General features: G+C 42.1%; 2 protein-coding genes across 4 annotated transcripts in view; one reads left to right on the top strand and one right to left on the bottom strand.

Annotated features, from left to right (window-relative positions):
- Window positions 1–8,259: 8,259 nt before the first annotated feature.
- Ankrd49 (ankyrin repeat domain 49) lies at window positions 8,260–13,159 on the bottom strand. Its single transcript, XM_057767601.1, has 3 exons — window positions 13,117–13,159; window positions 11,131–11,477; window positions 8,260–10,078 (listed from the first exon to the last, which is right to left on the bottom strand). Exons 2-3 carry the CDS (start codon window positions 11,386–11,388, stop codon window positions 9,617–9,619), a joined length of 720 nt encoding a protein of 239 aa, XP_057623584.1. The 5' UTR covers window positions 11,389–11,477; window positions 13,117–13,159; the 3' UTR covers window positions 8,260–9,616.
- A 103-nt stretch (window positions 13,160–13,262) lies between these two features.
- Window positions 13,263–26,300, top strand: part of Mre11 (MRE11 homolog, double strand break repair nuclease) — a 70,587-nt gene continuing 57,549 nt past the window's right edge. For 2 of the 3 annotated variants that reach the window (XR_009057019.1, XM_057768203.1), the window contains exons 1-6: window positions 13,263–13,396; window positions 14,028–14,140; window positions 15,544–15,676; window positions 19,117–19,277; window positions 24,096–24,183; window positions 25,555–25,696. Coding sequence is in view for 2 of the 3 variants with exons in the window: in XM_057768203.1 (XP_057624186.1) it covers window positions 14,121–14,140; window positions 15,544–15,676; window positions 19,117–19,277; window positions 24,096–24,183; window positions 25,555–25,696 (544 nt within the window). In the remaining variant the exon portion in view is untranslated. Of the gene's footprint in view, window positions 13,397–14,027; window positions 14,141–15,543; window positions 15,677–19,116; window positions 19,278–24,095; window positions 24,184–25,554; window positions 25,697–26,300 lie in introns of those variants that run through there. The other variant, XM_057768204.1, reaches the window with a different exon arrangement.

Genomic DNA, 26,300 nt, shown 5'->3' on the forward strand with positions numbered 1-26,300 from the left:
AGATCTCTGTGAGTTCGAGGCCAACCTGGTCTAGAAGAACTAGTTCCAGGACAGAAACCAAAAAGCTACGGAGAAACCCTGTCTCGAAAAAAATCAAAGAAAAATAAAAAAAATTGGATGTGCATCTGGAAAAAAAAAACCCTGAACCTTGACTTCTGGCGTATAGTAAACACACGACAGATGAGATTCCAACAGCTGAGGGACACTGAGACACTGTCCCACACATTTGTCACCAGGCCAAGCAATGGAAACGGCAAGGAGCTGTTACCTCCCCCAAGCTAGCCTGGCTGCTAAACCAACAAACAGGAAACAGTTTCCGCAGCAGTGGCAACGGTTGGAGGGCACATGGCAGCTGGGCTCTCATCCTTTACTGTTGAGTGCCATCTGAGCTGGCCAGGGAGGTTTAGGCAGGATTGTTTGTGACCAGCTGAGGCAGCACAGTGAGAGTTTGTCAAAAACGGAAGTGTAAATTTATGTGACTAATTTGAAGAGCTGTTTTTCCTGCTTTTACTAAAGAGGAATGTTCTAATATCACAGTCCTAATATCAGACATGTACTAAACTGGGGAGCAGGGCACCAAAGCCACACAGTAGAGTGCTCCCAGCGACACCATTCACCAGAGCCCCAAAGACTCATAAAGGAATTAGAAACAAGGTGCACCTGTTAATCATTGTGTTCTTAGAACATCACAAGGAAAAAGCGCAAACTCCTTTATGTAGAAATGTAGGAGAATCCCGCAGATGTGATGTTGCACATTGTAAATTATTCAATGGTGTAATAAAAAGTAAAGACGATGAGGTAAAAATAGTGGCTAGCTTTAAGGAAACACTGAGGGGTGTAAAGCAGGTTTTAGGGACCCCAGCTGTATTCTGCATCTTGATCTGAGGGTAGCTACAAGGTTTGTACATTTTGTCAAGGTTTCTAAACTTTGTTGTGTGTGTGGTATATCTCCACAAGCTAACAATTAAGCATATTTTAGTTATAAAACAAAAGCTTGTTTGAAATTTTACTCATAAAAAACAATGTCATTTATTTGATTAAATAATAAGGAATCACACAATTCTTGTTTCCTCTTTTCCCCAACATCAAAAACCTGGAGGTAAATTTTTGGTTGCAGTAGCTGCATTAATTTAGGTAGCTTATTTCTTTTCTCTTCTATGGCTTTGCCTCTTAAAATTTCCAATCACAATATGTGTATGCCACTTCAAATTCTTTTGTGTATAAATTATTGGTTAAAAAAGTACACAATATGTTATTTTAGCTGTAAAAATGGGGTACTTGGTTTATCCTCTTTGTAGTTTAATGAAAAAGACCAAAATGTCCACTAGGTGGAGACAAAACCAAAGACCTAATCTAATAGCCCAGCACAACAACAAAAAAAAAAGGATGGAAATAGAAAACACTATCCTGAGTGAGGTGAGCCAGACCCAAAAAGAGGAACATGGGATGTACTCACTCATATTTGGGCCTAGCCATGAATAGGGGACGTTGAGCCTATTATGCGTGATCCTAGAGAAGCTAATTAAGAAGGTGAACCCAAAGAAAAACATGTAGGCGATGAAAGGAGATAGAGACAAAGACCCACATTGGAGCACCGGACTGAAATCTCAAGGTCCAAATCAAGAGCAGGAGACAGAGCACGAGCAAGGAACTCAGGACCGCGAGGGGTGCACCCACACACTGAGGCAATGGGGATGTTCTATCAGGAACTCACCAAGGCCAGCTGGCCTGGGTCTGAAAAAGCATGGGATAAAACCGGACTTGCTGAACATAATGGACAATGAGGACTACTGAGAACTCAAGAACAATGGCAATGGGGTTTTGATCCTACTGCACATACTGGCTTTGTGGGAGCCTAGGCAGTTTGGATGCTCTCCTAACTAGTCCTGGATGGAGCTGGGTGGTCCTTGGACTTCCCAGAGGGCAGGGAACCCGGATTACTCTTAGGGATGATGAGGGAGGGGAACTTGATGGGGGAGGGGGAGGGAAATGGGAGGTGGTGGCGGGGAGAAGGCAGAAATCTTTAATGAATAAATAAAAAAAGAGCAATGTGGAAGTGTAAGCTAAAAAAAAGGCTATTGTATTATCAAAGTTAATATATTAAATCACATGACAGTAGTATTAAGTATAAATCTAGGTGGATATATTTAACATTGTATGTTTAATTCTTTAGTTTTACAACAAATCTCAAGAGCTCTTACCTGTTTGCTTAGGTTTTGAACACTGACGAAGTAATGGGGGGCTTCCTGCTGTTGCGTTTCTTCAGAGAAGTATATCCTATGCTTGCTTCAGGGTCTCAGCTCAGTTCCTACAGTCTTAAGTTAGTTTCAGACTCCACCAATCCTCCTTCTATAGTAAGCAGCCATCATAGCAAATTTATTGAATGTTTCCAAGTGGATTAAATTTGGAGGACAATTGTCTTAATGTCCTCATCTGTCTGTCAAGGGGAACACTTCTCCTTAGAAGTGCTTTTTTTTTTTTTTGCCTGGTATTTTAAAACTCCAGTGAATTGGTAAAATGCAGTTATTTGGTAACTTACAAGATCCCAAAAGCCTCCACGAAAATACACTTTTTAGAACTTGGAAGAGGTCATCATGTATCGTACTTGCTATAGAAAAATAAAAGGACAAAATTAGTCATTCTTGGATGTCTACCTGCAGAAATCATCCTCACTGAAAACGGGGGTGGTGGCCCATACCTGTAATTCCAGCCCTCTCCATGGGCAGAAGCAGACAACCATGCGGTCAAGCCAACCTGGCCTATAGGAGGGTCTGTCTCATGAAACCATGTAAAGAAACAAATGTAATTACAATATGCTTTCTGCGCAAGACCTATATCCTGCTCAAAGGACTATGGAAGCAAATAACTTGAAAGTCAAGCTTGCTTAAATACGACCATCATCAACAGGTAGAAAGTTCCAACCAGCCTTGAGATTCCTGTCCAGCCATTCTGCAACCCGACTGTTGACCATGTTGCTAAGCAAATCTAGAATTTGTCCTGCTGTGTACAAATGAGTTCTTCCACCACCACCACCACCCCCCCCCCAGAGAAATAGTCATTTGAAGGGAAAAAGTCAACTTGTTAACTCATCTGGATGTATTCCGGCTTTATTCCGTCGATGGCTGCCTTTCACAAATACCCCACTGCTGTTCTGTTACTAATGTTAAAACCAGGTCCGAAAATCACCAGCTGTTTTTCACTGCAATGACTTTTACTTCTTTGTGTTTCTATGCCACAAAGTGAAAATTGCTTCTTATTGTGTACTTGTACTTATGTGAGGTGGTTAAGACAAGTAAGCTCATTGGTGCGGGGTAGGAATGCAGTTTCCAGGGTGGGACATAGAGGGGAAAGGGGAGGAGAGATGTTCACTGTGCATCATGCATGGGTTATGAAAATGTCTGCATTCTGAATGTCTACTGGGCAGCACTGTGCCTGTGGGTAGAGACGCTGTTCTGTTCATGCACTTGATATTTTAAGAGGGCTAGTCTTTGATGGAGGAAGCTCTGTTAACCAATCACCTTTAAAAAGTGGAACCTAGTTAAGGTGCGGCTACCTGGAGCCCAGGAAGAAAACTAGGATGGACCAGGTGCACTCTCTCTGGGTGATTCCAGCGGGATGCAGCGGAACTCGGACTTCCCATTCTTGTGGCGTGAGTTTCCCCTTATAACAATTAAAAATATAATTGTTTATCTTTAAGCTGGCCTGGTTATTTTCCAAATTGAGCAAACAGTTACAAGCCTTATGATAAATGTTCTTCTCATAACAACTACGACAAAAGGGGAATTTTTTACATAGAAGATAAATAGCATGGAATTTTACACGGAAGTAGAGAAGAGATAAAGTTAACACATTTGTGACCTACATAAAATGGATATTTCACATGTGGTTCCAGGTCATACATATTTAAAGCCTGGGTTCTGGGAGAGAGGGCTCGGGTGTTTAGAATGTATGCTGCTCTGTACCAGCACTCACCTCAGTCAGCAGGACACAACTGTCAAATCTCCAGGGGATCTGACACATTCTTCTGGCTTCTTCTGGCTCTTTGGGCACTTACCCTCACACACACATATACAATTGCAAAATAAAATTAAATCTTAAAATATACCTACTAAACCTTTACAAGTAAATGCATTTTTCCTGATTTTCTATGTCTTCAACCTACTGTAAGATGATGTTAAAGGGTATAGATTCCATTCTGTGTACTAGCAGACTAACTAGTAACATATACTTACGGTCAGTTAATATTTTAGCTTTCTTTTTTGAAAAGACACGTCTGGAAACTTCATTGCAACTTTGTTCAGCTATATAGTAAAATTTGCATTTACATCGTGCAAACTATTAAAAATCATATGTAGCTATGATCTCCACTAAACCACAGGAATTAGAATTTTCTAAAACTAAACTCATTTGACTTAAATTTTCCAGATACCAAAATTAGGAGTAGGGAATATTTTCTCCCAAATAACACCTCGTACTGGGCAGGTCTCTTTTCCTATATATTTTAGCTTTGTGTTTGAATGTATTTAAATGAGTTCAGCAATGAAATATAAAAAATGATTACTAATTTTTAAAGTATATAATGGTTGTCCTAAGTTTATTTCTGTTGCCATGACAAAATATCCTGACAAAAAGCAACCTAGGAAAGAAAGGTCTCTTTTTTTATTTTATGTGTGCCTGCGTGTGACCTTGTCCAATTAGTCAAGTTTGGGTATATTCTTGTATCATGTTCTACCTTATTTTTTGAGGCAGTGTCTCACTTAACCTATAGACAGCCTTTCTGCTAGACTGACCACGGTGAGCCCCGGGCCCCTGCTAGACTGACCACGGTGAGCCCCGGGCCCCTGCTAGACTGACCACGGTGAGCCCCGGGCCCCTGCTAGTCTGGCCACGGTGAGCCCTGGGCCCCTGCTGACCCTGTCTTACTAGTGTGGGGTGACAGGTGTGTGCCATTATGCTACTTTTATGCGGATTCTGGGGATCCAAACTCGGCTCCTTTTGCTTGCCCTGGATGCGGGTGCCCTCTGAAGCACCTCCCCAGACCCTCTGCTTTCATTATAAACCACTCCCGTTAGGGTAGCTGCGTGTGAAATTGGAGCTCATGGCATCTCAAAGGGTCCGGGTCCTTCCTGAACTCAATATAATTCTCCAGTTTTTCCAGTTTCATCTACAGTGCCTCTCAGATGAAATGCCGAGCCAGCCCGTTGCACTTACAAAGGAAGGAAAGCAAAACAAAGGAGGTGGCAGCTTGCTTTTGGACCGTGAGAGCTAGTCCTTTCAGTAAGCCGGTTTCGAACCTACAAAACTTGCCGCAGTGATGAGATGGACTGGAGGAAGTGGCCGTGTCATTAGGTCCACAATGAGGACACTAAATGAACCCGAATCTTCAATGGATAAGATGATGAACCAGAAATGAATGCTTTTATGGATTTTTTTCTTATTTGCTCAGTATTAATAGGAACCCATCCTAAAAAGGGGGGAAAAGGAGGCAACTAATTTGGGGTGCTTCAGGAAGATGTAAGCAGAATGAGCCATAACCCATTCGACCTGGCATTTCCCCATAGGTGCATTTTCTCTCAGAGTCTCATTTCTCTCCAGTTTTTGTAATTATTTCCTTTAATTTTTTTTTATTTCTTGTTTTTTTTCTTATTTTGCTTATTCCAATTTTTTTATTGAAGAAACCTTTGATACATAGCTGGAACCTTTGAAACCGGGGTAGGAATTTTAAAAAGTCCAGTTGCTTGAATTATTGAGAAAAGCCCTATGCTGCTAATTTTACTGGAAATGTGTGAGAGAAAACTATAGCGAGAAAGAATTATCGTCAGTCTCCAAGGGTACAAAAGCCCAGGATGGGAAGGGCATGTCTTCCTGAAGTAGTGGCAGCAGCAACTACAATGTAATGAATAAGCATGCATTCCTTGTAACATCTCAACAGGTAAAGGGAGACCTGAAGTCACATGTAAGTGGCACCAGGGCTTAATCTCAGGTTTGTCCATTTACAACCTGCAAAGCTTCCAGGGCGGTGGTTCGCCACCTCCCCAATGCTGTGACCCTTTGTGTGCATGAGTGACCCTCACGTTGTGATGACCCCAATCATAAAATTATTTTATTGCTACTTTAGAACTGTAATTTTGCTACTGTTATGAGTCATAATATAAGTATCTGACATGCGACCCCCGGGGGGTGACAAGCCACCATTGCTCTCGAGATTGGTGGGCACCTAGACCTGTGTTCCACGCAGCAGCCAGCATTCACGTGTGGCTAGTGTGAATCAAGATTTGCTATAAAACAAACTACACTTTGAAAATGTACGATAAAAAGCAAAATATCTCAATTTAAAAATAGCATTTGTATCTCTTCATCATTCATCCATGTGTGTGCTGCCATGTGCATGTGTGGGGGACAGAGAACAGCCTGTGGGGGTCAGTTTTCTCCTGTCACCGATCTGTCCCAGGAACCAGATTGTCCCTAATCAACTGAGCTATCAGGTTTTAAATATGCATCTCATGTTAAAATGGGCATTTTAGATGTGTTGGTTTGCATATATATTTTCTTAGAAGTTAATGTCGTTTCCTTTAGTTTATTATGACTCTTAGGGAAAAAAAATCTTAAAACTACTTATGAGGCTTATGTTTCTATGCAAATAGCATTGACTTTGATGCCCTATGTAGGTTCTCAGAGGTAACATTTTGAGGTTTTAAAGGAAAGTTTCCAGGAATTAAAATCGCCAATTGTCCATACTGAATCTTTTCTGTCTGCTGAACTTTACCAGATCTCAAGTTGATTCAGAGGAGGTATTCTGCCATACACATTCATCTAGGAATCCTGCAGACGTATACCATCCCCTAAAGGACCGGGGATGAGTTGGGGGGCCATATTACAGAATAGCCAGCTCCACATTTCCTAGAGCCACTTCAGGTAGGGTGCCGATAGCCTGTAACCTACCTGTCAGATTATCAATCTCTCCTCGTGTGCATGAGTGATTGCCAATCTTTAATTTTGATAAGAGAGCTGTCTCAAGCAGCTTCTAGGCTGCTTCTGGTCCTCTTTACCATGGTAGTGGGATACCATCACCTACAAGTAATGCCCTCCGATCTCTAGTAAAGAACTCCACAAATCACATCACTTGCTAGGCTGTGGGCTGGAAGGCTCTCTGGAACTGTCAGACTTGGTCAGGCAAGCTCAGCTAGTTTTGTTGTGGGCCTATGAATTCTTTCCACTGAATAATAATAATGTGACTTCTCTTTTAAGCATGTAACAAGCAGAATGGGCGTCTGTATGTCACTGCTCTCTGTCAAGGGCAGTCAGGCCAGCTATTAGGAATAAGAAAAGTGTGGAGGCAGGACCAGTTATCATCCCTGGCTAGACAGCCAATTGGGTTACACAGAACTCTAGCTTAAAAAGCCAACATTAAACATTTTAAATACAGAGGCTTCTTTGGCCCCATATTTACACAGTAAGGCAACACAAAGGCAGATACATAGCCCATTTCCAAGAATGCTAGTGTCAAGGCTCCTTGACCATCAGGTAACTATGCCGCCTTGCTCAACAGTCTACTGAGATGTGTTCATTCTGTCACTTTCTATCACTTTCTCAGACAGACTTAAAAGAAAGCTGCCTTCCACTTCCTTCCAAAGCCCTTGTATCAGGGACACTTAAGAACAAGGGCACATTTAAGTCCCAGATCTTTTGAAGTTATCCTAGATCTTCTGAAGTTATCCTAATTTTTGAGACTGTCATATAATTCAATTCATTTGTTTTCAAGAGATAATCCAATATTGTTCTAATAAATTGTTACATATATACATATACCTAAAGATAAGTGTTTTGTCTGCATGTTTGTGTACCCCATGGTACATGCAATGCCCATGGAAACCAGCACAGGGTTTTGAATCCCTAAACTGGAGTTACAGATGGTTGTGAGTCTCTGTGTGGGTGCTGGACACTGAATCTGGATTTTCTGGAAGAGCAGCCATGCTCTTCACATGACTCCTCCCTTCAGCTCCACACACCTGATTAAACCACTATTGAATCTCAGTCGACTGACTTTTTGGGCTGGCCCAAAAAACGAAGTTAGGTCGACATTTAAAAATGACATTGGAAAGGACAGCTGTGTTTCTTCTCGCTGTGACCAAACACTTGAGTGTTAGGTGTAAGAGGCAGTCACGGTGGTAGGGAAGGAAGGCAGTGTGTGTGAAGTAGCTGCACTGTACCCAGTGAGAAAGCAGACACAAACGCTGGTTCTTAGCTTGCTTTCTCCTTTTTATTTAATCTGGGACTTGAGCCCATGCAACAGTGCCACACACATCTGGACACACAGTCTCTCTTCAGTTAAACCTTTCTATTAATTCCCTTCCAGACACGCTAGAGGCCAACTCCTGGGTGAGTCTAAGCTGACTCTGACAATGAGGATGAGCCCCTCGTGGTCTTCCCTTGGACTCGAGTTCTCGTGGTGAGAAGACCCTTTGGGAATACAGAGGGGCTAGGGAGTCCATCACAAACTATGTTGCAGGCACCAGGAAGAGAAAAGTTAATGCAGCTTGAACTTGAACAAACGTGCCACAGATCCAGTGAAGTTCTGTGCCAGTTAAAGAAGAATTCACGCCTTCTGCACTGTCAGTTTCTACTCTGTTTCTATTTATGCTATGTCACTACCCATATTTTATCTCTTGTTGTTTGTTTGGTTTTTGTAAGAAAGCCTGAGCCACTTGTTGTTCTGGTCCCATATGATAATCACTCCTCACTGTTACAATGCTGTGTCCCTTTGCCTTTGTCATGGCTTGTAGAAAATGAGGGCTGAGGGGCAGTGGTGGACATTTCCTGGAACTCACTGAGTCTAGGTAAGTAGTGCCCACACCAGCAGGGGGAGAGAGAGACGGGTGAACCCTTCGGAGGGCAGTTTTAACCTCTTGGACCAAGGTACAGTTTTGTGCATGTCAAAGTGACACTGACTGGCCATAACAATAAGGGTCACATGGGTTGACCAGGGTGAGGTAGGACTGTCCACAGGATTATGAGGAATGTGGTGGGGGAGGCAGTGTAAAACACTCAAGGATTAAACATCTCCCTAACTGCTTTCCTCAGAATGGCCTACATCTTACAATAAATACACCTAAATGTTTCACTATTTTTTGAACTTACGAAGATGTAAGTCACAAATTTGTTAGTGTTTCTTGTTTAGAATGAAAGCAACTGGAGATGCAGAGAAGACAGCGGAACTGCACCAGTATGTTGAAGATGAAAATTTAGAGTTATCTTAGCTTATAAAAATACAAGTCAATATGCTGAACACTGAACAAAGACCCAGGGTATGGGATATTTAAAAATACTTTTCTCTTGGATCAGCACCAAAAAATATCCTTAGCTTCTCTATTACCCATGTCCAGTTAAAATTACCTCTGATAAAAATCACAATGTCTGTGGCATTCACCACAGCTGCATCCAAACACCTCTCAAATACACTTTGACACCAAGGTCAGGCAGGTCACTTGAAAGAAAACTGTGATTCATCCAACAAAATTTCTGTAGTGAGACATCTGCTCTCTGTATATGGGGATATTTTACATCTCATACATAGGAGGCACTGGTACTTTGAAGCTTAAGAAAATGACTAGAGCCATTAAGACGGAGGTGAAGAGTTGGTACAGTCTTCCACGATTTTAAAGAGGTAGTGATAGACGCTTGTCCTCCTGGCAATATCAGAAGCGGTTTCTTGTGAGTTGTTTTTCAGCCCTGGTTTGATGTAGCGATTCATCAGGAGGAGCTCCAGGGTGTCCCTGCTGTCTCTATTCCCAGCAGCAAGGTGCAAGGGGGTTAAGAGGCCTTTTGTTTGGGCATTGATGTCTGCATCGTGCTGAAGTAAGAAAGAGGCCACCCTGGTGTTATTCCACTTACAAGCACTGTGTAGTGGTGTCCAGCCATCCACAGTCACTGCATGAACATCTGCTCCCTGAGCCACCAGCTCACGAACAATATCTAAGTGTCCACTGTAGGCTGCTCGGTGAAGAGGGGTGTACTCATCTTCGTCCCTAGTGTTCACTTCAGTGGCCTTCTCAGAAAGTAGCCTCTGCACTGTAGCAAGCTAAGGAAAAAAGGAAGAGAACTTTAAAAAAGTCCAACTCAAAGCAAAACAATCGACAAAGGCAATTACATCATCCAGTGGCTTTAGACTTCAAGATTCTCCCTAAAAGGAGGAGACAGTAACTGATTAATGTTGAACAAGTTACAGCCCATCACACTCTGGTGCATCTCAAGAATCTGATTCTCTGAATATCACACCACACATTTAACCCACTCTAATAAATGCTTATTGTCCAATGCTTTGACCCTAGATGAACAAAAGGTTTAACTGTATTTTCTATTTCACCTGTAAAGCAAACCTAACTTTCCTATAACAGTATATCAATCTACATGGCATAGGAACCAAAAAACAAACAAAAAACCTCTTTTAACAGTAGAATAAAGTGATGCTAAAGCAACCTAGAGACTAAAGAGCTCAATTCCTCCAGACAAGCTCAGAGACATGTCATGTTGCTGGGCATCAAGGACCTCTGACAGAATGCATTTGCTTTGGGATTGAAAAGAACCATAAAGTGTAAAACCCTCTCAGTTTTCAGTTTACCGACACACATGGGAGGACTTAGCAAACTAAGCACAAATGGTCAAGTGGGAAGAATTGATTTTTGGGTACTATGTTTGGATGACAAATCTGCCTGGCCTTCCTCATAGGACTTTGTGAGGAGTAAACAGAGCAGTTAGACACTTGATGGACCGGTCATCTAAGTTAATTTCCATCTTACCCACCTTTAGCAACACTCACCTGTGGAGTGATCCTAGTGATTTAATTAGAGGGTTGTTTATAATTACCCCCAAACCTCCCGACATCTAGTCGGTTTATAATGTAGTGTACATTTTCATATATACTATTTCACTTGACACTCCTACATAAATGAGACAAGTATTAAGCTGCCATTTTTAAAGACAAGAAATTAAAAGGACCAGAAATGATGGAATATGCCCAGAGATATAGAGGTCAGGACCAGGTATCTGGGCTCCAAACCAAATGCTTTTCCTACTATATATAGTAGTATATATACTATATATAGTAGTATATATATAGTTTCTTTTTTTTACCCGATTTTTTTCAGCAGCCCAAAGAAGCAATTTGCTTGGATCTTTTTCCATTTTTTTCTCTTGCAATTGATACCATTCTTCATGTTTTTCTTCTTGCTCCTCCTCTTCATCAGAATCGCCTACCCAGAGATTCTGCGTACCAGTGGGAATCAGGTGTCCATGGGTTTCCAACAATTCAAGCTGATTAAACTGTTCAGAAAAGTCCCAAGAGTTTTCTGGGTCTGGTGTTTCATCATCCCTTACTTTTTCTTTTTCCATTTTTAATACTATTCTAAAAAAGCATTTCAAGCACTAGGGGACAGTCTTTCTAGAGACAGATTACATCTGCATTGTTTGGTCGTTCCAATCTGAAAACACAAACACAACAATGTTAGACATTGGTAACTAGGCATCATCAACAGGATACCAACCTTGCAAACAAGACAGATAAATTGCCATACTGTCTTTGGTGTTCTCTCCTAAAACCCATTAGATTTATTAACTACTGGACTTCAGAGGTTTCTGTTCTCTATGATCATTTATAGTTTTTATTTTTTATAAAAAATGTTTCCTTTTACTATATAAATGGTAATAACTATCTTAATTTTAATCTATTAATTTAGGTATGTTAAGACAGATGGAGTATAGGTACATTCAGTACACAGAAGGGTTGTGATTCACCCAGTACTAAGAGATTAAAGTTTTCCTGTGGGCAGAGATGTTTACTACGGTAGCCTGCCATATTACTTTATAAACTGACATCAGCTTGAAGAGTTAACCAGAATGTAAGACTCAATTAAGAAAAAGAGAAGTTGCATTGAAAACTATTTATCAGTTTCTTAACTATATTTTTTGAACTTTGCCATTTTTCATTGCTATTTTCAAATGTTACAACTTTCATTCTCCGTTGAGGCGATTATATTTCTCTGTCTATTCCTTTAGGTGCTATGTCTTACATTGTTCTGCCATCAACCTTTGAAGAATAGGCCATCTTCGGCTCAGATTTTTGTGCCGTTTGTATGTAACCTGTATTAAGAACTATCTGTATCATTAAATTTAAGACCTATCATTTAACTTTGCTTTGAATGGCCTCTAAGAACTCATCAGTTACACATACTCCTCATGGTGTTTTTCTACTTAATTTCATGTGTTCACCATTCTGTTGCCCTAGTAGGCTTCATTACTAGTGACAAGAGCAACAAAATCATGACCAGCAACGTCCTAGGGCCTATAGCTGTATTGTAAAATATAAAAATCCCACTGACGTTTCTAAGGTCTGATCGGTCTGTCATTTTTAAGAGAGCGATCAGAACTATTTTCTTGCAGTTTTAAAGGTTTCCTTTCATCTTAAAACTATTTTCTAAAACTACTATGTCACGTCAATTCATTAAACGCTTAACATGTCAATACCAAAACACAGCACAGATCTCAGCCCCCTTCCCACACCTTTCTTTATGAAAACTCACATTAACTCTGACTTTACCGTTCCAGATGTAAGCTACATATAACTGTCTTGGTATATTTAAAAATAAAACCCAGATGTATCTCCTGATTTAAGGCATAAAACTTTATGCATACCATTATGGAGGAATAGGGCGTTCCCTAACTTAAAGCCAACACTCCATTTTAGAGAGATACGAACTGCTCCAATTCTCATCTCAGTGAGATGGAGCCCCACGTCCCATTTCAGAGGACTGAGCTGAGACTCTGACAGTTTAAGACAAGATGCCCTGCATCAGCATCAGGACCTTCTGGGGTCTGATTTAGTTCAACGTTCCACATTATTTTTACTCCACACTCTTCACGGTTCTCTCAGCACACAAAGTAAGGCACAAGTGGTGACCGGGGATCCTGGGGCGATCGTCAGGGGAAGAGGGAAGAAAGGCCTCTCTCCGGTCTAGCGGGAGGGCTTCCGATGCCCACACCGAAGAGGCTGCCTCGGCGTTACCTACGACGTGGCCCGCCACCCACAGTCGCCCGCCCCGCCGCTCCGGACGCTCGCCTCACCTTCCACCGAGAACCTCGCCGAGAGCATCGCTTCCGGGTTTGCCCCTCCGCTGCCGATGATTGGCTCCTTGCAGGGGCGGAGCCATTCTTTAGTCAATGAGAGAGCAAGGAGGACATGTGACGCCGGCGTCACCAGTGAATCTCGCGAGAAGTACGGCGGCGGCTGTCCCGCGCCTAATTCAGGATTCGCTCGCAGTGTTCTTGTTCTGGGCACTCCCGCTCTGTTTCTCCCCAGCTGGAGATGATCTGTGGTCTCGCCGGTGGGCTCTGACGAGTCCAGGTTGGGGTAACCTAGGCCTCACTCTCTTTGCGTGGGGGTCCACGGCGGAAGCCCCTAGCTCCTGGGCCCGTTGAGGAAGAAGGGCCGGGTGGGCCGGGTGGACCGGGAAGGGTGCGGGCTCTGCGTTCCGACCCGGAGTGCCTCGAGTGGAGGGGTCGTCCGCGGTGGCAGCGCCGCCTTCGCAGTCACCACTCTGTCACCTTGGCTCTGAGAGTCGTTCCACGCAGACCACGTGCTTGGTTATTTATTCTGGCTTTAAATGTGGGCTGCCCCATTAAAGCCCTGTTAATGTTGAGTATATGTGGTAGCCTCTTCTCCAAAGCCCTAGGTAGTGTAGCTTAAATGTATGCACGGAAAGAGTTACGTCTGATCCTCTCTGTCCAGGGATTTACTACCCACTAATCTCATGAGGAAGGCAGGAGAGAAGTAGTCATGATAGTGCAGTTAGGGCTTCATTCGAGGATGTGACTTACCCTTAGGTCATGAAACAATTGCAGTAAGTGTTGAAGATGAAAACTAGCCTTTCTCAAAATTGCCAGTGCTTGTTTAAGAAGCCTACCCTGCAACTGAACTCCCGTTGGTGAAATATGTGTACCCTTTATAAAATGTGTGTTTTAATATTTATCTTTAGAATTTGGATCGGGTGACTTCTCTGACATACCTGAACACAGACCCCCAGCGTACTTGGAGAGGAACCTGGCCCCAGAAGAGCTCTACCATAAAAATGAGCTCCACAGATCCACTGTAAGACTGACTCATTAACGGTGATGATCTTAAGAGAAAACTGGACACTTTAACAAAAACAGCAACAAAACTTGATAGTGAATAGAATGTCACCAAAAACATGCCTGATGTGCTTAAAAGCTCATCCTGTATGCTTCTTAGCAGAGAGATAGTCGGGAGCTGTGGAGGAGTGTGTTAAGCAATTATATGGCCATGCAAGAAAACTCACTTCTGATTTGTTTTAAACTGTTAAGTCTATAAATAATCTTTTAGAGGAAGTTGCTTTAATATTGAGTAAATTAGAATGAATTTGAACGAAATGGAAATCAATAAAAGAACTCTAGAAGTTTGGTGTGTGTGTGGGGGGGTGCTTGAACATGGGTAGAATCTTCCACTCTGGTTTCAAGTTCTCCATCAAAACTTGCTGTGTGGTGTTAGGAAGGTCAGCAATTCCCTGGACTAGCCTTGTTTGGTTTGTTTGTTTGTTTGTTTGCTTAGCTAGAATGATAATGCTCCTTTGAGGTCTGAGAGAATTTATGTGAAAATACACACAGTCTGGAAGGGTGTAGCTGTGAACTAAGTTTGTAGGGCATCCAGGACCCCATGCGTGCAGCTGATGGAGCTTCTGGGTTGTGCAGTTATGTACAGAATACATTTTGAATTTCTAGTGGTCCAGCGAAGAGAGCCTGGCTTTTTTATGCCCTGTAGTCTTGATTCTCCTGCTAGTGTGGTGAGTAGGTTATCTCTGTGTCTGGCCTTCTTGTATTCCAGAGATAGTGACTTTGCCTGCCTTTTCCCCTGTGGGGACTGAGATTACATCTTAACTATGAAAGTATCATAAAGAACTAAACTTAATGCTAAGTTTAGTGAGTGTTAATAACAGTTAAGCTGCTGGTTCACATGGAAACACCTTTATCAAATTTCATTTGGATTTGAACAGCTCTGTTTTGTGACTTGGTCAAATTTATTATTGGAAAACTCTGTAAAGAGCAGAGTCAGGCAGATATTTTCAGGGTTTGGAATGTAAGCAATACTATATGCGTATAAATCTGCTCTTTTAAATTTAGAGGAAGACTTTTAAATGACTTTTTCAGAAAAGTGTACAGTCATATAATAGCAAGGGAGCAAAGCCTTTTGAGTTTTTATTTAGCAAAGTGGGGAACAGATCTGAGAGTGTAAAAAACTGTATCAAGGCTATGAATTTTCATAGCAGACACCTACAAATGCCACTCACCTTTGCTCTGTGTTTAATCGAAACGGAGAGCCATGACGTTAAAGATCTGTTGAGTACTACAAACTTTCATGCCAAGGCTGAGTCTAGAAAATGATTTGCTTTATAGTTGCTATTATTATTTTATGTTTAGTTCTCCATTTGCTTGAATATCCTTTTAATGCATAGCATTGAATTTTGTTTTTTCATACAGTGACGATGAAGACACATTTAAAATCCTGGTTGCCACTGATATCCACCTTGGGTTTATGGAGAAGGATGCAGTTAGAGGAAATGACACATTTGTGACGTTTGATGAAATTTTAAGACTTGCCCTGGAAAATGAAGTGAGCTTGGGTTACATTTGTGTGTGCTCTTCTGTACTTCCTTGAGTAACAGCCTCTTTTCTGTTAAGTTAGAGTTGATTGCAAAACTTCATACACTCACATTTTCTGGCTAAATGTCAATATACTTTAAAATTTGAGTACTTTGTGTTCATAATTTAAGCAGAAATTGCCTTGACAAATAACCTTCAAATTTAGAAACATGGGGTATTTAACGACGCAACAACCTGTTGTGATTCCTGCCTTTAATAACAAGATGACTGTTAGTGTTCAAAGAACATATAACCAACCGGAATTTGAGACAAGTATCCCAAACATTCAAGTACAACATTATTTGTGGAAACAGGCCCGTAGAAGCGCCATTTCCTAAGACTTCAGAGGTAGAGGAGATTGGAGTTAAGATGAGACTAGTCACATGAACTTAGTCAAGGAGGTGACATTTAATGTGTGTTGAAGGAGAAGCAGCCTTTAATTCTAGGCTCACAGAATGGCCTTTCAGTGTGAAGCAGAAATGAAGACACAGGTATAAGACAGCATGGAGTATGTTAGGTGACTGGTTTGGCTCACTTGCGGGTCATGTGTGCACTGAAGAGAGCTGAGCATGTAACTCAGTTGGCAGAGTGCTTGTGTACCATGCACAAGGCTCTGGGTTTGATGCCCAGCACCACATAAAGCTTGAATGCAGTGGTACATCTTAATCCCAACACTGAGAGGCTTGAGCAGGAAGTTTAAGGTCCTTCTCAATTACTACAGTGACTTTGAGGCTAGCTTAAACTACTTGAATGAGAACTTTATTTAAAAAAAATGCCGAAAGGCTAGAACTGAGAGCATTTGAACTGTATTGATGAGGGGTGCTGCAAATGTCAGACTCTTGTTCTGTGCAGTGGAATGTCTTCTAGCAGCTGACATTGGAGAGCATTTAATGCTTTTAAAAACTGAAAAAGACAAAGTGAATATGTGAGAAGTTACAAAGAGAAGGTGTACATATGTTAATTTGCAGGGTTTGGAAATGAATCAGATCTGTTGAACCTAGGTGGATGACGGTGGCATTTCTTAAACCACCTTACTGTCATGTGGGGGGGTGCTGAACTCCGACAGAACACCAGGATAGAGGTAGAGATTGGAGTGGGGTGTGTCCCAGCAGGTGGATGACTTTCCCCAGAGTCCAGGAGGGTGTCCTGCCTGCCCAGCAGTTTTCCTTCAGCCCCTGACTCTACCACCCTCCGCTGTCCTGGTAGGCCCATAACAGTACCGGTGTAGCTTCTGTCTCTCTTGTCCTGCAGTGCAGTAGTTCCCAGGGGTCTTTCTACTTCACATTTTGCCTCCTATGTGCCGTCAGCCAAAGCAAACTTGATACCATAAGTAGATCCTGTCACTGTACTCAAAATCTTAACAGCCTTCGTCTGAATCTAGATTCAGACTTACATATAAGGCTGTACCTTGACCTTTGCCCCTCCAGGGCTCTGGATCCTTACAACGAATGCTGCACAGTTCCTCCTAAGTGTCTGGATCTTTGTAACTTGACACTGGTCCTCCCAGGGCTCAGGATCTTTGGTTGCCCTGCCTGGTCCACACCAGTGTGTTCTTCACTGGGACCTTATAGGTCAACTTTTCTGATTTACCACCTGGATTAGGGCAGGGTTGACTTCTCACTTCACATTTTAATTTTTGGGGGAGGAGTGGGATAGGGGTTTATTGAGGTGATCTCATAGCTGATATTGCCTTTGAACTCATAATGTAGCTAAGGGCAACCTTGAAATTCTGGTCCTCCCCCTCCTAAATGCTGACTTATAGACACTTGTCACCATATTTTACCTTTTTGAAGAGGCTTTCCTTTACACCTCCGAGCACTCTGTGACATTATGCTGCTTTTTTGTAATGATCTTATGTAAAATGATTAATTTGATTACCCATCACTTACTTGTGTTCCCGTATGGGAGAGATTCTGTGACAGTGGAGTCTTTCTGTTGCTTAGTAATACCTAAGAAAGCTGAACTCTGTACCAATCACCCCAGGTTGTTGATCTTTGCCCTAAAATTCCCAGGGGCTCCTAGCGCCCGTGTCGTCCCCAGAATGATGCTTCAGTTGTGACATAAGAGTGAAAGAGCAGTGTGCCTGCCGAGATAATCACGTGCTTGCTCCCGCTTTGTCAGCCACTCACCGCTGGAAAAGGGGGCAAAGCAGTGTCCTCTGTCCTGTGCGATGGGAGTGAGAGACAGTGAAGGGGAGGAAAGCAGTTGTTCCAAGCAGCACTGGAGCCTGCTGAAGAGAGGTGGTGATATAATGCCCGCCTTTAAGTCTACTGAAGAGAGGTGGTGATGTAATGCCCAAATTTAAGTCCACTGAAGAGAAGTGATGTAATGCCCACCTTTAAGACCACTGAAGAGAGCTGGTGATGTAATGCCCACCTTTAAGTCCACTGAAGAGAGGTGGTGATGTAATGCCCACCTTTAAGTCTACTGAAGAGAGGTGGTGATGTAATGCCCACCTTTAAGTCCACTGAAGAGAGCTGGTGATGTAATGCCCACCTTTAAGTCCACTGAAGAGAGGTGGTGATGTAATGCCCACCTTTAAGTCTACTGAAGAGAGGTGGTGATGTAATGCCCACCTTTAAGTCCACTGAAGAGAGGTGATGTAATGCTCACCTTTAGGTGCCCTTCCTCTAACCCTTTATGCTGTGACATGTTCTCAGTTTGGTTCTAAGGTTGTTGTCCTTCTGCTAGCAGTAAGATATTCATTGAATTTTAATCTAAGTTTAGATTAAGACTTTGGTCTTCCCCAGTGGCTTCAAACTCTGTAACTTGCACCTTGAAAGGATATAGGCAGCTGTGGGACTCTTAGAAATTGGATGAATGTGCTGGTTTTAGCTGATTCTTTCCCTGGGGTGAGAGAAACTTCAGGAGGCCTGTCCAAGTGTGTATTATATTTGTCTTTCAGACTTTTTTCTGTATTTACTATTTATTTTAAAATCTAAATCCTTGCATGTTGGTATATGTGTTCATGTGTGCATGCAAAGGCCAGCAGCTGAGGTTGGATGTCTTTCTCAGTTCTTTCCACTCTATTTTTTGAGAGTCTCTCATTAAACCTGAACCTGAATCTGATTTACTAAAGTTCCTTTGACTAGTGCAGCCATAGAGATCTATATTTCTTTAATAATTCTTCTGAATTATTAAAAGGTAGCAATCTTTGTTCCTTTCTGTTTATCTCCATGTCTTTGTGCTGTGATTGAACCATGGGTGTCACCTATGGCAGGCCAAACTACACCACTAGGTTGTTCTCTCCCGTTTTTAAAAATTGAGCAGTTATGTTGCCAAGGCTAGTCTCTGAAAGGAGAGGCCTTCAGTGACCACATCAGGCTATGAAATCTTTTTTCTATCTCTTCTGTGCTTTAAACAATTTTTACCTTAAACTTACCAATTATAACATTGTTTTCTGTTGATTAGGTGGATTTTATTTTGTTAGGTGGTGATCTTTTCCATGAAAACAAGCCCTCGAGGAAAACCCTGCACAGCTGTTTAGAGTTGCTTAGGAAGTATTGTATGGGTGATCGGCCCGTGCAGTTTGAGATCATCAGTGACCAATCAGTCAACTTTGGTTTCAGTAGGTAAGTGTACTTACGTTTGAGGAAAGATTTCCTTGGGCATGGTTTCTGTATAATAGATAAGTCTGTGTTCTGTTTCTTATTGCTGTGACAGAATACCCCACAAAGAAACTTGAAGAGAAAAGAGTTTATTTGACTTACAATTCCAGGTTACAGCCAACCGTTATGGGAACACCAAGGCAGGAACTTCAAGCAGTTAGTTGCTTCCACAATCAAGAGCAGAGAGAGAATGAATACATGCGTGCTTACTGCTCAGCTAGTCAAAAGTGGTCTGGCTTCCCTTATCAGTTACCATGAACAAGAATGTTTCCACAGGCATGCTCGTAGGCCAGTAGACAATTCTTCACTGAGACTTCCTGGGTGACTCTAGATTGTGTCATGTTGATGAAACCAACATTAGCTCTTTTGCCATTATTCTAGGAAGTTTTCATAGCAAATGCAGTTCTTTGAATTTTCTGTATATCATTAATTTGTATTTCTGTCTTTCTTTTTTTTTTTTTTTGTTTCTTGAGACAAGGTTTCTCTGTAGCTTTGGTGCCTGTCCTAGAACTAGCTCTTATAGACCAGGCTGGCCTCAAACTCACAGAGATCTGCCTGTCTCTGCCTCCCGAGTGCTGGGATTAAAGGCGTATGCCACCACTGCCTGGCGATTTTTATTTTTGAACTAATGTTGGACCTCAGTTTATCTTAGATCTCTAATCCTCTTTGTTTTCTTCTCGAGTTTGTTTACTTTTGTTTTTTTCTACTTTAAAACTTGGTTCCCTCCCTCTCTCCCTCTCTCCCTCCCTCCCTCCCTCCCTCCCTCCCTCCCTCCCTCCCTCCCTCTCTCCCTCTCTCCCTCTCTCCCTTCCGCCCAGACAGGTTTCTCTGGAATAGCCCAGGCTGTCTTAAACTTGTTTTGTAGATCAGACTGGCCCAGGTGCTAAAATTTATTTTAAGGTGTGTGCCACCACTGCCCGGTAGTGGTTTTTTTTTTTTTTTTTTTTTTTTTAAAAATCTTTTTTGACATGATTTGTGCAAGTTGCTTATATATGCTAGCTACTAAGCCGTTTTTTTGGTTTAGTAAAAGGCTTAGGCTTTTCCTTAGTCATTTTCTTTTGGCTGTGTTTATGGTTTGTTGTTGTGGCCAGATATAGTTTTGATGTAGGCCTTATATTAATCTACAACATTTTATAGTAAAGATATCTTTTTTTTTTTTTTAATCTGCCTACATTGGGGCTGAAACGCCAGGCCTTGTGTGTATTAAGCAAATACTGTATCTCTGAGCTATATCCCCAGCCCAAGCCATTGTCTTCTTTTCGGTACTGTATGGACACCACAGTATATTTTAGTGAAATGTGTTCTTTGTCATCATGGTGCCAGATTCTCTTCTTTCCTTGTCTTTGATGGCCCTGGTACCGACTGGCTAGCGTTTGTAGACCACCTCTCATTTGCTTTTCTCTCTTGTTTCTTTTGGACAGGGATTGTGGGCTAGGGAAGACTATCACTGAAGCGAAGGGCTTTTCTGATAGCCTTGTGTTAGATGTACGTGACCTCGCCAAGACTTCACTGATGTTGTTGACCTTAGTCATTAGGCTAAGATGTCTTCAGGTTTCTCCAGTGCAAAGCTGTTTTTCTTTCCATTGCCCTTGGTTAGGAGTGGGTCCGTAAGCCAGCCCATACTCGATGGGAGAGGGTTAAAATCTACCTCTGGAGGGAGGAATGTCCGAGTATTCACGGGTATTTGTCACTGAGCTCCTTTTTAGCCCCTTTATTTTCTATAGCTTCTTTCTACATATCCCTGTTGGTCTCAGACTCATGGTTTCTTGCCTCATTGTCTCTGTCTCTGCTAGCTATGATTACAGGTGTGCACAACCATGCACGACTACCTGCTCTCTGAAGTCTGAAGTCATTTCCCTTTTTTTTTTCTTTTTCTTTTTCTTTTTTCTTTTCTTTTTTTTTTTTTTGGCTTTTCAAGACAGGGTTTCTGTAGCTTTGAGGCCTGTCCTGGAACTAGGTCTTATAGACCATGCTGGCCTCGAACTCACAGATCTGCCTGCCTCTGCTTCCCGATTGCTGGGATTAAAGGCGTGTGCCACCACTGCCCAGCCTGAAGTCGTTTCTCTTTAGACATATGTGAGTGATGAGCTCCTACTTATTAATTAATTAATTTATACTGCTGTTGAATCTGTTGTTAGTTTAGTTGTTGGAAAGCCAGTGAAGCATGTGGTTAAACACATGGATTCCTTGGATGTGGTTATGCTCACACGTAATGCCATCACCTTGGAGACAGCGGCAGGAGGATTGTGTGGGCATGCATCAAGCTCAGGCACTGTCTGGCCTGTCTCCCCAGTTCCCAAAGCGCATATATTCTGGATGGTGTCAGTTTAGAGCATGGCTCTGCCCTTTAATGGTCACATGACTACATCGTTTCCTTACTCGTGCTAGGTACATAAGTTATGGAGATTGAGCTAGCGAGAAAACTGCCTAGAGTAGTCTTCAGCCTGAGGAAAGCGCTCGGGGACTGAGGCGTTTGTTACCTCAGCCTCTGGCTGCGGGTTGAATTCTTTATCTGCTTGGGTTCCATCATACGCTTTACTGTCCACTTGTTCCTGCAGTGATGCTGAGGTTGGTCCACAACCTCCCATGCCAGGCTCACTTTACTGCTGAGCTGTGTCCCCAGTCCTTTCTCCTCTGTTTTAATCTAAGAATTTTTTTTTAGTAATTTCAGGAAATTCATCCCCCCCTCCCACGTTTGAGACAGGGTCTCACTATATACTTTTGGCTGGCCTGGATCTCACTATGTAGACCAGGCTGGATTTGAACTCACAGATCTGACTTCCTCTGCTTCCCAAGTGCTGGGGATTCAAAGTGTGTGCCTCCCCCCACCTGTCTTATTTTCAGAAATTCTGTTACTTTTCTTTTTTTTTTTCCCAAGACAGAGCCTGTCTGGAGCCTGTTCTGGAACTCACTCTGTAGACAGGCTGGTCTTGAACTCAGAGATCTGTCTGCCTCTCCTCCTGAGTGCTGGGATTAAAGGCCTACGCCACCCCTGCCAGACTCTGTTACTTTTCAAACAATAGTTTCCCATTTTTTTTCCTCAATGCTTTCATCTTTTTACTCTCTATTTTGATATGAACACTAACTTTACTTCATCTCTTTCCATTGCATTCTGGTTCCTTTCCTGTTCCGGTTTTCTTATGTCATATGGGAAAAATGGACAGGCACAGAAGGGAAATTCTGAAATAAGGAAAGATCAAATAGCCTGATCATGTTATAAGTAATTAAAAATGTGACTCATGAACTGGCAGAGAGGTGACACAGACTAGGAACTCCAGAAAGAGCCTCGTGTAAAAGACAGGCAGTCTTTGATGGAGGTGAGAGCTCACGCCTTGTGGAAATACCTGTTATTCAGTGAAAGTTCTATGAGGAATTATTAAGTATGAAAGAAAGTCTGTAGGTAGAGGACTTTGTAAAAGCATCTCTTTCCTTGCTGTAAAGATTGACTTCTACAAAGATTTTAAATCTTAGAGACCTGTTAACTTCCCACTAATCAGCTACCCACTCTTTCATACAATTCATACCAACTATTTGTGGTTTGAATTTATTTGAGATGTCATGTAAAAATCACAGGAGATAGAAAAAAAAGATTGATACATTTGTCTTCTTAAAAATAAATATATTTACACCAAAAGAATTCCAGAGCAAACTTAAAAGTCATAGTTCACTAAGGAAGAGTACTTGCAACTCAACAGAAATTAAGGCTGATTTTTAAACAAATATTTCCTTCTGTTGATTAAGAAAGTCCATTAGTTTATAAAATGTAAGCAGAGAGTATACATAGTGCACAGAAATGGAAACAGCGCTATGCCTGTCGAGAATGGCTGTCTCATTTCTAAGGCTGAAGTGTTTTCTCATGGACACTGGATAGGCAGACAGTTCTCGGTTCTCAGTGCACATTGCAGTTACCTAGGGCTCCCAGGTACTCATGTCCAGTCTCCATGCCAACTGCTGAGTCTCTTGGAGTGTGACATGGGCGATGATATTTCTTAAAAGATCCTTAGCTAATTAGAACTATGGCAGAGCTCAGACCCGCTGGTGTAGATTGAAAGGGTTGATAATAACCATGTGGCTGAGGTTGAGGAACAATCCCTGGTACACATTCCCTGTGGTATCACTTGGAAAACAAGACCAGACAGAGTCTAAGTGTGAGGACCTGCTTCAGCTCTGGGCAGTAAGCCATGCAGCTGGCAAAAACTGAAGGGAGCTGTTTGCATACAAGATTTCTGTAGAAAGTTCAAAGTAGGTTAAGCAGGGACAGAAAGCCATATTGTCCTACCATGTAAGAAGGAAAAAAATGTACTTTTTTACACATAGATAAAATTTTTGAGAGTCATAATAGAAATGGCTCACCCTCCTGTCACAGAAGAGGAGCCTGATGGCTGGGGGAAGGGATGGACAGGGACTAAATCGCAAATGGGGAGACAGTGGAGCTGGTGATAGGCTATGTTCTTGGTGTTTTGGATCCCAAAACCCCAAGCAGCAACACCACTATATGAGCCCGTATTGTTTTCTCCCCTCCTCTGAGCTATCAGGAGAACCTTATACAAACGGTTAGACATTTTAGAGGCCTGTTAACTTCCCAGTTATCAGCTGTCTGTTCTTAGATATTCGTACACTTTATACTTTCAAACTTTTTAATCCAGCAGTTTATTTCCTGCACCGACTAGGATTGTCTGCAGATAAGTGTTTGTAGTTGCCTAGTGCGTAACTGCTTGGAAGGAATGTTTTAGGGAAACCACTTTATCCCTTACAGAGACTTTCACTTTGTTTTCTTTCGAGGTTTCCATGGGTGAACTATCAAGATGGCAATCTCAACATTTCCATTCCGGTGTTTAGTATCCATGGCAACCATGATGATCCCACGGGGGTAACTACACACTTTGTTGGAATCTTCAGAATGACATTGGATTAGTGCAAAGCATCATCCCTTTTTTCCCTAATAATTTGCAGTCAGATTGAGCAATGAAGTCAATTTATTATTGTTTATGTTTTTAGATTTCTTTGTTTGATTTTGAATGTGGAGTGAGGATTGTTGCAGGAGAGAGCGTGCTGTTTTTCTCTTTGCAGTACTGAGGGTGGAAACCAGGGCCTGACACATGCCAGGTGGCAGCTCTACCATCCCCAGCCCTCTTTTTACTCTGTTGTGAGACAAGATCTCATAAGTTACCCAAGCTGGCCTTGACTGTGATCCCGCCGCAGCCTATAAGTAGCTGGAATCATAGCCACTGATCCAGGGCCTGCTGGGGCCTTGCTTTTGTTTCTTCGGATTTTGCTAACAGTGACTAGCTGGGAGTAGGGGTGACTGCCTACCTAGAGCTCCTCAGCGTCCTTGATCTCCTGGATTCTCACTGTAAAAAATGATCTTTTTCTTGAGTATTTTAAATCTAGATTCAATTATTTTATTCCCGGCTTGATATGAAGACTGGCCATCCCAATACAAAGTACCTTTGTGTTTTCTCCTGTCACTATAAATCATTAGTCTATGGTCATATATGTACCCCCAAAAACAAAACTCCATTGGATTTCAAGGCACTTACTTCACAGCTGATTTGGGATTGAGTGGCCAGGGCATCATGATACTGATGAGACACTAGCATTGCCTCTGCTGTACGCTTTTAGCTGCTGTTGGTGGTCTGGCTGGAAGAAGGTAGCAGCTGCTTAACATTGGGACTTTGTTTTCAGAAGACATTGCTGTAATTTGTTTCTGTAACTAAGGGTTGAGTGTTCTTAATTCAAAAAGTATTTAGTTAAAAGTGCCACAACAAGAAAACCTCAAAGTTGAGATGCAGAAGTTTTTGGTTTTAGATCATTCTAGGTTTTGGATTTTCACCTTGGGATTCTCACCTGGTGTAAGATCTGCACAAACATTCTAAAGTCAAGAAAACCCTAAATCTGAAAGCACTTTGATCCCAAGTTTTGTGAGTAAGACACACTTATCCTGTAGTCTACAGAGTGTGCTTTTTTTTTTTTTGATTTTTCAAGACAGGGTTTCTCCGTAGTTGGTTCCTGTCCTGGAACTAGCTCTTGTAGACCAGGCTGACCTCGAACTCTCAGAGATCCGCCTGCCTCTGCCTCCCGAGTGCTGGGATTAAAGGCGTGCGCCACCACTGCCCTGTTCAGAGTGTGCTTTTGATGTGGGAGTGTGATGCTCACTCAGACTGTAGACCGGTGGGATGATTCTCATCCAGACCATCCTTTTCTGTGGTCAAACTCAATGCTCTTTGAAACTTTTGTATAGGCAGATGCCCTCTGTGCCCTGGATATTTTAAGCTGTGCTGGGTTTGTGAATCACTTTGGACGGTCAATGTCTGTGGAGAAGATTGACATTAGTCCAGTTCTGCTGCAGAAAGGAAGCACTAAACTCGCTCTGTACGGCCTAGGTAGGTGATGGCCTTAGGTCAGATGGGATTCCATTGTCCCCTTCAGTCGATAATTGTGTGAACAGTCGGCAAATACAGTTTCATAGCTGGTGTGGACCCAAGGGACTTCCAAAGGGGGAGAAGTCAGACAATTGTGATTATTCCCTATTGATAACTCTAAAAGATGGTGGAATGCTCTGGTAAAAATAGTTTTGGTATTTCTAAGGACCAGTAGCTATTCATACTTAATGGCAGTTTTGGCAGAAAATAACAAACAAACAAAAACTCTGCTTCCATCCTATTTATTGTTTTGGAATTTTCTTTAGAGTCATGTTTATAAAGCTGGGTGATAGAAGGGCAAGCTCTTTAGCAGAACTGCATTTTGGTATCATCGAAGTTTACAAGAGGTCAGAGCATCCTGTCTAGTACAGTGGTACTGGCCTTTTTGGTTTGTGAGACTGAAATCTGGCTACTCTGAGTTGTAATACACTAGACATGAGAGATAGGAAGACCCAGTAGTAACAGATTATATATGTTAAAATTAATTTTGCTATTTTACTTGTTTCAATGTGACTGGTAGAAAATTACTTATGTATCTCATGCATTAGTGGCTCACATATGCATC

This window comes from Chionomys nivalis, chromosome 4 (assembly GCF_950005125.1).
Source record: "Chionomys nivalis chromosome 4, mChiNiv1.1, whole genome shotgun sequence".
Classification (NCBI taxonomy): Eukaryota; Metazoa; Chordata; class Mammalia; order Rodentia; family Cricetidae; genus Chionomys; species Chionomys nivalis.

What these genes read in the sequence shown, in the direction of transcription:
- Ankrd49 (XM_057767601.1), bottom strand. Translation starts at nt 11,388, where the DNA reads ATGGAAAAAGAAAAAGTAAGGGATGATGAAACACCAGACCCAGAAAAC. An exon ending in GGGCTGCTGAAAAAAATCGG is followed by an intron (nt 10,079 to 11,130) that starts GTAAAAAAAAGA and finishes TTTTTTCCTTAG; the next exon opens with CTTGCTACAGTGCAGAGGCT.